At 42.9% G+C, this 9,261-nt stretch overlaps 1 protein-coding gene across 1 annotated transcript; it reads left to right on the top strand.

Moving 5' to 3' along the window:
* The first annotated feature begins 540 nt into the window (after positions 1 to 540).
* BMP10 (bone morphogenetic protein 10) lies at positions 541 to 7,455 on the top strand. Its single transcript, XM_040224089.1, has 2 exons — positions 541 to 874; positions 6,515 to 7,455. The coding sequence occupies exons 1-2, from the start codon at positions 541 to 543 to the stop codon at positions 7,453 to 7,455; spliced, it is 1,275 nt and encodes a 424-aa protein (XP_040080023.1).
* Positions 7,456 to 9,261: the final 1,806 nt, after the last annotated feature.

Raw genomic sequence — 9,261 nt, 5'->3', positions numbered from 1 at the left:
TGTCTTTCTTCAGAAAAGCTTATGTGGGGATGAAACCCCATCACTTGCATTAATACGTATGACCATTGATGTGTACCCTGTAGATTCCTAATGTCTATTTTATGCATGTGTGAAACCAAACCACGTAAAAGCAGAATTTAGGCATTCCTGCCAAAAGGAAGTGAATTAAAAGGAGAAGCAGAGCCTTTTCGAGGAGAAAATTGTCCTATCTCTCAGCCAGTGTCAGAATGTGGAAATGTTTACAAAATGCTCATTAAAAGAAAAAAGGATTGCAAGATAGAAACAAAATCTGGTGAGCAGTTTACACTAGGGAGATAAGAAAGGCTAGGCCCCTATGGGGGATTTGTTATCCAATTACTGCAACCTGATTTTTTGGTTGGGGGGGAGAGGAAGAGTGGTAAGGGGGAGGGGGAGAGAGGGGAAGTTTCCAAACTTGTCTCCAGTGACACGAGACATTTATGCTCCGTGAGATAAAACTGCCACTTAGAGCCCCAGGAACGCTAAACCTTCCTGGGCTGGCCTAGGGGCTGGAGCAGAGTCATGGGTTCCGTGGTCCTGCAGCTGTGCACTCTCTCCTGCCTGCTGCTTCACGCGGTTTCTGGCAACCCTATCATGAGTCTGGAGCAGTCACCCCTGGAAGAAGACATGCCCCTCTTCGATGATGTCTTCTCAGAGCAAGATGGTGTAGACTTCAACACACTGCTACAGAGCATGAAGAATGAGTTTCTCAAGACATTGAACCTGTCTGACATCCCCATGCAGGACTCGGCCAAGGTTGACCCACCAGAGTACATGCTGGAGCTCTACAACAAATTCGCGACAGATCGCACCTCCATGCCATCCGCCAACATCATCAGGAGTTTCAAGAATGAGGGTAAGTGGAGATTTTACTGATTAAATTTGGCTTCGAGTTTTCAGAAGTGGTGGGTAAATTTACAATGCGTGGAAATAATACAGCTAAGAGTAAAGACATCTATATAGGGGTATGTGTACACAGATATTCCAAAGCAATGCACATTTTGGTCTATACTATTTTTATGGTCATTTTCCAGATAGTACTAAAAGGTATTAAAGAATAGCTTTTTAATCCAGTGCCATAAAGTGTCTACCATTTCACTATCATAATTGGCTCTTTGAAAAATTTTAACTTTGACAGCAGGTAATAAAAAATATTAATGTTGGTCTACCACTACACCTTTGTCGTTTTCCAGATAGGCCTCAGTCCCATTTGGCTTTTAATTGACTCCAGGTTTGTGAACTTCTACTTCAAATGAAAAGGTTGAAAAAAAGACAAAATACAGAGTTGTGATTTGTGTTTCACTCAAACTTTGACTGAGTTTTCATTTTGTGACTTGATGTAAAAAATATTCAAACAGGATGGAAACTTACATTTTAGAGACTCTACCTAAATTTTTGTTTTGTTTGATGTGTCATGCAGATCCTTGAGGGCTCAGTGGTAAAGAATCTGCCTGTAATGCAGGTGATGTGGGTTCAGTCCCTGGGTGGGGAAGATGCCCTGGAGGAGGGTACAGCAACCCACTCCAGTATTCTTATCTGGAGAACCCCATGGACAGAGGAGCCTGGCGGGCTGCAATCCATAGTGTTGCAAAGAGTCAGACACGACTGAAGCGACTGAGCATGCATGCGTGTATATCCTTGAAGCACTGGTTATAGTTTCCAGGAAGTGTGCATGCCCAATTAATGATTCAGCTTATTCTGTGTCTTTATGAAGAACAATGCACAAACTTTAAATATCATGGGAAAAGTGTGTTTTCTCCCTCTAGATCTTTATTCAGTACAAAATCTAATGACCTAGAAAGTCAATCCTTTGTTTAACATGGTGCAAGTAATCCAAAAAAAAAATTTTTTTTCTAGAATCTATGGTAAAAGCTGTGGGTCCAAAAAAACTAATTCTTTCATATTTACCAATTATTCTTTTATAGTCATTAACCAGGTACAAAAGACAGTTTAGGTAGACGTTGGCCAAATGTTCTTGAAAGTGAACAGGTAGTAGCAAAACAGGTAGTAGCTCAGAATTTGGATTTTTGAGACAGAGTTGACTTAATAGCTGTGGATATTTAGTTTAACTTCTCTGAATCCCAATTTTTCCTCATCTGTAAATTGAGAATAATATACCTACGTAGTGGGCTTCCCAAATGGCGCTAGTGGTAAAGAACCTGCCTGCCAATGCAGGACACTTAAGAGACATCCCTGTGTTCAATCCCTGTGTCAGGAAGATCTAGAGGAGAGCATGGCAATCCACTCCAGTATTCTTACCTGGAGAACCCCATGGACAGAGGAGCTGGTGAGCTACAATCCACAGGGTGGCAAAGAGTTCGACACAACTGAAGTGACTTAGCAGACACACAAACATACGTATAACACATTGAGCAATTTCACAAAGAGGTCATGAGTCAGAAGGTACACAATTGCTATGAAGTTTTGGATGTCAGTTATTGCTAATGAATTCCTCAAATTCTAGGCATTGGAGGAAGTATTGAATAGGTATTGCTCAGTCTTGGAGAAACTATTTGGTTTAAAAATGTAGGTGACTGCCAGTTTCAAATATTTAGTAACATTGGAAATGTGACTTCATAACATTTAGTAACATAATAACAATGACAAGTTGAAACTACAGATTCATTTTGGGTCAGTCTGAATTGAAAATAAACAACCTCCTTCCCTGTGAAGACTTCCTAATGTTTCTGATTACTGATCCCTGGGCAGCTGGCTCAGAATGTGGGTGGGAAAATGTTCACATCCCTAGGGGAAAAAGTTTTTTTAGTTCTCACTTCTGTGGAGGATTTGGATGATCTAGGTCAGGAAGTGAGATGGCATCCCACTCCAGTACTCTTGCCTGGAAAATCCCATGGACGGAGGAGCCTGGTGGGCTGCAGTCCATGGGGTCGCCAAGAGTCGGACACGACTGAGCGACTTCACTTTCACTTTTCACTTTCATGCATTGGAGAAGGCAATGGCAACCCACTCCAGTGTTCTTGCCTGGAGAATCCCAGGGACGGGGGAGCCTGGTGGGCTGCCGTCTCTGGGGTCGCACAGAGTCGGACACGACTGAAGTGACTTAGCAGCAGCAGCAGCAGCAGCAGCAGCAGCAGCAGGTCAGGAATTGAAGTTTTCAGAGCTTCTTATTACTGAAGATCAGCAAGGGTGGGAGCAAACCTCTCTGTGAACGCCCCTGCTGCCTGCACCTCTGTCAGTCCTTGGGTGAAAATGCACAGCCTACGGTCATGAATCCCGCACTGCGCTCACCCTGTTGGCTGTTATTGCCTTTCTTTGATTTTCTGCGTTTGCACAGTGCAACTCGCTAGGAGGCAAAGACCAACAAAACAAAATAAAATTTCCTCTACATCTGAGTAATCAGGGAAAAACAAGAGCCCCTTCTAAGGTGGAAAAACACGTTATTTCCTACCACTGCTTTGAACTCATCTTGGAGAAGTCAGTTCTCTGCATTGAGACTTGATTTCTTCCAGAATCAGATGAACAGAAGAGCAATACAAGCATTATAGAATCATCGTAAGAGCTAGATAAAACAGTTTGCAAAGCACCTGGCACAGGAAATTTGCTCACCAAACCTTAGTTCCCTCGCCTGAAATATAACACCATTATTATTACTATACTTGCAGAAGCACAGTGAACTTATTTTTTATCCCAGCTCTATTGAAGCATAATTGACATACAGTAAACTTCATATATTTAAAGTGTATAATTTAACAGGTTTTGACTTATGTAAACATCCGTTGGGACCATCACCGCCATCCAGATATTGCGACCATATGTATCATCAGTGAAAGTTCGTTCCTTTGTGCTTCTCTGTAAACACTTCCTCCCACAACAGTGAGCTTTTATTATGTGCATTTTTTAAATGGATGGAACACTAGTCTGTTTCCCTATTTTTGGTTTTCTCATGTTTCCTGTCCAAGGGGAGTGAAGCTTCCTCCATTCATATGGTGGGGGTGGGGGGGGGGAGGCATACAACTACCAAATTGCTTGATATATTAAGGACACATATCGTGACCGTAATCAGTTTGGTTTGATGCCCAGAATGATCAACTCATCAATATTTTTTAAAGTGCTATCTCCATCACAGTAGATTAGGGGCATAGCAGGGAATTTAAATTGTGGTGCCTGACAATAGGATGTCAATCTATTAATAGGAGCATCCACTTATAAAGACAACTGAGAAACAAGGACACAGGTGGCAAGGTCAAAGGAGAGATAGACAGAGTAAGTACTCAAGCTACCCAGAAGGGAGTGGGCTTTCAGATAGGGAGGTGAGGAAAGGAGGGTCCCGTAGGGAGGGGTCACAGCTAGATAGGTGGAGAAGAGGGAGTAGACCTTTTCAAGGGTCAGAAGAACATATCTAAAGGTGCAATAGACAGTAAAGCAAAGAAATGTTTGGGCAAGTAGTGAAGATATCAGTCTACTTTAAATAAGAGACTTTTAAAAGATTTGTTTAATCTTTCAATCAATATTAATTGATAAATTGCATTATTCCATGCTGCTGGCAAAGAATGGGAGCTATGACTGGGTCAACAGATTTAAGACCTGATTACAGTCTAGTTTTGAGAGCCGTGCTAGAGAGTCTAAATTCATTCCATTCACCTAGTTCTCACTGGTGGTGTATGAGAAGATTTGGGGTGTCACCCAGAGGAAGCTGTAAATCATGTGAAATCATTATATAGTTTTGTTAATGTGGATTGAAAAAAAAATCCACATAACTATCATCTCAAACCTCTCATTTCAAGAATAGAGCTGCTTAGGACAAGTCTAAAAGTTAGTATGAAAACAATCAAATCAAATTAAATATTAAAAAATACAATCTGGCATAGGGACCTAACAGAAATCATGAACCGGATATACAATTGGGAAAATGTTGCCAAAGATGATGGAGATCCCCTCCGATGATGATTCTGAGCATTTTTGGCATCGTGGAGCACTTTGATTGGAGACAGATGCCTTTAGGGATTCATCATAGACAGGTTCTACCTGGGGCAAACTACTTCCCTGGTGGCTCAGATGGTACAGAGTCTGCCTGCAATGTGGGAGACTGGGGTTCGATTCCTGAATCGGGAAGATCCCCTGGAGAAGAAAATGGTAACCCACTCCAATATTCTTGCCTGGAAAACCCCATGGACAGAGGAGCCTAGGGGGCTATAGTCCCTGGGATCGCAAAGAGCTGGACATGATTAAGCAACTAACACACAAGTGTACAAGATTTGGACACCCATAAAATTCGCATATAGGGAGTCAACATGATAATATCTGGAAGTGTGCTTCTAAGACTAAGAGACCTTTAAAGTTTTATTTCATAAACATTCTGAATGTTTCCTATGTGCACAAAATCAAGGGCAAAATTAAGGCAACCAATTCACCCTCAAGGTTCATTTTCGCCCATCCCTCCTTACAAAGGACCACACACTCCAGATTCAACTGTGGTGACTCCCTTAGTGTTATGGCTGTCTTGTTGAACTTGTTACGCTTTGGTGTCTAGAACAGGGGTCAGCAACTTTTTTCCTGTAAAGGGTCAGATAAGTAAATATTTTAAGTTTTGTGGGCCATATGATCTCTGTTGAGACTATTTAACTCTGCCATTGTAGTGCAAAAGTAGCCACAAACATAATGCAGAAATGAATAGTATAGTATAGTGAAAGTCACTCAGCTGTGTCCGACTCTTTGCAATCCCTTGGATTATACAGTCCATGGAATTCTCCAGGCGAGAATACTGGAGTGGGTAGCCTTTTCCTTCTCCAGGGAATCTTCCCAATCCAGGGATCGAACTCAGGTTTCCTGCATTGCAGGTGGATTCTTTATCATCTATCAGGGTGAACTTTATGTCCAAAACCAGGTGGTGCAGGACTTCCCTTGTGGTCCAGTGGTTAAGAATCCACCCTCCAATGCAGGAGTTGGGGGTTCAGTCCCTGGTCAGGGAACTAAGATCCCATATGCCTGTAGCCAAGTTTAAAAAACAAACAGGTAACAGGGCCGATTTGGTCCATAAGCTAGGTTTACAAACCCCTGGTCTAAATGGATGTTTTTCTGGAAGGCCCTGACTATGTGAAGGACTCCATCCATAAGTACAAATATGAAAAGCCATGACAACCTCATCTCTGAAAAGTTTCAAGCAAAGAACAACCACCTTACGGTTCATTTGATAACTCCTCACTGGTTAGAAAAGTTTTGCCTGCACAATCTCCAAGGACCCTCCCAGTATGTAATTCTGTGACTGATAAGTTATGGGAACCAGGCTGGGTGTGTCTTCTCTCTTTCATTAGGGGGCCAGTTTCCACTTTAGTCTTGGCAGCTTAAGGTGGTCTAGCATTCAATGCTTGACCTTCAGTACTTCCTCTTAGAGAATGCCAACACTGTGTTTGTTTTCACTGATTTTCCTTCATTCTTTCTGTGTGGAGAGAATGGACAGGCACTCTTATTGCATAAATAGGCATCTGTTTTTCTCTAATACATGCTGCAAATCTGATTTCTTTTTTGTCTTTTCCAGATCTATTTTCCCAACCAGCCAGTTTTAACGGACTCCGAAAATACCCACTCCTCTTCAATGTATCCATCCCTCACCATGAAGACATCATCATGGCTGAGCTCAGGTTGTACACCCTGGTGCAAAGAGACCGCCTTATATATGAAGGAGTGGACCGGAAAATCACCATTTTTGAAGTACTTGAGAGCAAAGAGGACCACGAAGGGGAAAGAAGCATGCTGGTCTTAGTGTCAGGGGAGATCTACGGAACCAACAGTGAGTGGGAGACTTTTGATGTCACTGATGCCATCAGGCATTGGCAAAAGTCAGGCTCATCCACCCACCAGCTGGAGGTCCACATTGAGAGCAAACACGAAACAGAGGACACACTTGGCAGGGGACAACTGGAAATAGATACTAGTGCCCGGAATAAGCATGATCCTTTGCTTGTCGTGTTTTCTGATGACCAAAGCAGTGAGAAGGAGCAGAAAGAGGAACTGGATGAAATGATCGCCCATGAGCAATTCCCAGAGATGGACAACCTGGATTTGGACGGTTATTCCAATGGACCTGGGGAAGAGGCTTTGCTGCAGATGAGGTCGAATATCATCTATGACTCCACTGCCCGCATCAGAAGGAATGCAAAAGGAAACTACTGCAAGAGGACCCCACTCTACATCGACTTCAAGGAGATTGGCTGGGACTCTTGGATCATTGCTCCTCCTGGATATGAAGCCTATGAATGTCGTGGTGTTTGCAACTACCCCCTGGCAGAGCATCTCACCCCTACAAAGCATGCGATTATCCAGGCCTTGGTCCACCTCAAGAATTCCCAGAAGGCTTCCAAAGCCTGCTGTGTGCCCACCAAGCTCGAGCCCATCTCCATCCTCTATTTAGATAAGGGCGTCGTTACCTACAAGTTTAAATACGAGGGCATGGCTGTCTCTGAATGTGGCTGTAGATAGGAGAGGAATCCTGTGGCTTATTTAATAACTGTAAATGTGTATATTTTGTGTTCCTATTTAATGAGATTATTTAATAAGGGTGTACAGATCATAGAAGCTTGCTGCCTTAGGGAATATTTCAGGTCGATTTGTTGTAGGAAATCCATGTTTTACTCTACAGTCAAGTCCCTTTCAATCTATTTTTCTTTGGACTTACCATGTCCTGGCAATGCCATCTCTAACAGCAAGGAGCAAGCCCACACTACTTGCCTTCTATGTCAGTTCAAAAGGAACACTGCTAAGCAGAAATACAGTGTCAAGAGAGGTAGATATTTGTGTATGTATATGTGTACATAGATAAGCTTATCAACCCTTTTGGGTCTACAGAGGCAGATTCTACTCACATGCACATCAAACGTGTATATATTAAAAGCCAGTGGGAAGGTCTTGGTCACCTCTTCTCTGAGTAGGATTTACATTAAGATAAATTGCACCAGAAATTTAACCATCCTAGAAGCTATTACATCTCTTCAGTACTCTTGGAACTCTAGATGCAGCTTTGGTGAGTTGAATTTCTGTCATTACTCGGAGCAGCAAGGCCTGGTAAAGAGGCTGTATGCTTGAGGGGAGGGGTTGTTTGATACAGAAACCAAAGGGCTTCAAGGGGCAGTGGCCTTAAGGGACAATAGCAAGGAAGGAGCCCATGGGAGACTAGTGTGCTTTCAAAGGTGGTGTCTTGTCAAGAAAGGAAAGGAGGGGACTTCGTCTGTTCCTGAGGTGATAGAAAATTCAAGGCCTTGTGTGTTGGCCTTTATGGCTACAGAGGGTGTGGGAGGTGGGAGAGGCTCCTAGGGGAGGAGGGACAAAGAATAGAGATGTCCCAGGACTGTTTGTAACAGTATAAGCAGGTCTAATTGGATAGTCAAATATTTTGGACAAAATAAAATTATCAAAGACCAAGAGAAGGAAATATCAGAAGGGATCTGTTTGTTGGACTCTTCACTTCTTGCTCTTTTCTTCACATTTTCTCCTTTGCCTCTGAACTTCTGCTCTTGCTTTTCCCCACATTTTCACTTCCGTCTCCCTTTCTGCCCCTGCACTTTGTGAACTTCTTCCATTCCTGTGTCCCATGTCTTCACTGGCCTTCATTGCCCCTGCTGTGAGCTGAAAGAGGATACCTAAAAAGCATTTGCTCTTAGGATAGAAGGAGTTAGTGCTTTATGTTGAGATTTCCCCCTGATATTTTATTTAGTTGAATTGCTAATATATAAGATTTTTGTTCATGAAGAATACTAAAGTGTAAGAAAAAGAGAACCAGAGTCAAAATGAATACACTTAAACAAATGAGGTAGTAAACAGCCACACAACCAAATGACTTGAAAGCCAAGCTGGAATTTGGAAATCAGCTATGGTAGAAACCTGGTGCCTTCCCTTCCTTCTCCAGCTGCAGTCTTTCTGTTTTGCCAGGATGAAGGGGCTGGGAAGTTGCTTCTGATGGGAATGGTCTGGGAGGTCTGCCCCAGTAGTTGGCCAGTTGGAAGGATACTTGAGACTCTGACTTCGGTCTCAGGGCTCCTCTTGCAGGACCACAGGTGCTGTGCAGGCAGAACCATGGCAGAATTGTTCCAACACCTCCAGGCAGATGACAGGGATGGTCCAAGCTAGAACTGGAAATGTGGTTCCCCCACCCTCACCCAACTGAATACTTCTTTAAGAAGTTTTGCACTTTTTTTTTTTTTAAACCCTGGGAAGCCTTCAGCCTTCCTTTGACAAGACTCTGGGTTCATAAAACTCATCTTGCACTAGAAAATAGAAGCAAGGGAAGCT

Source organism: Oryx dammah, unplaced genomic scaffold (genome assembly GCF_014754425.2).
Source record: "Oryx dammah isolate SB20612 unplaced genomic scaffold, SCBI_Odam_1.1 HiC_scaffold_25, whole genome shotgun sequence".
NCBI lineage: Eukaryota > Metazoa > Chordata > Mammalia > Artiodactyla > Bovidae > Oryx > Oryx dammah.
This window is presented reverse-complemented; position numbering and strand designations above follow the sequence as displayed.

What these genes read in the sequence shown, in the direction of transcription:
- BMP10 (XM_040224089.1), top strand. Translation starts at nt 541, where the DNA reads ATGGGTTCCGTGGTCCTGCAGCTGTGCACTCTCTCCTGCCTGCTGCTT. An exon ending in CAGGAGTTTCAAGAATGAGG is followed by an intron (nt 875 to 6,514) that starts GTAAGTGGAGAT and finishes TGTCTTTTCCAG; the next exon opens with ATCTATTTTCCCAACCAGCC.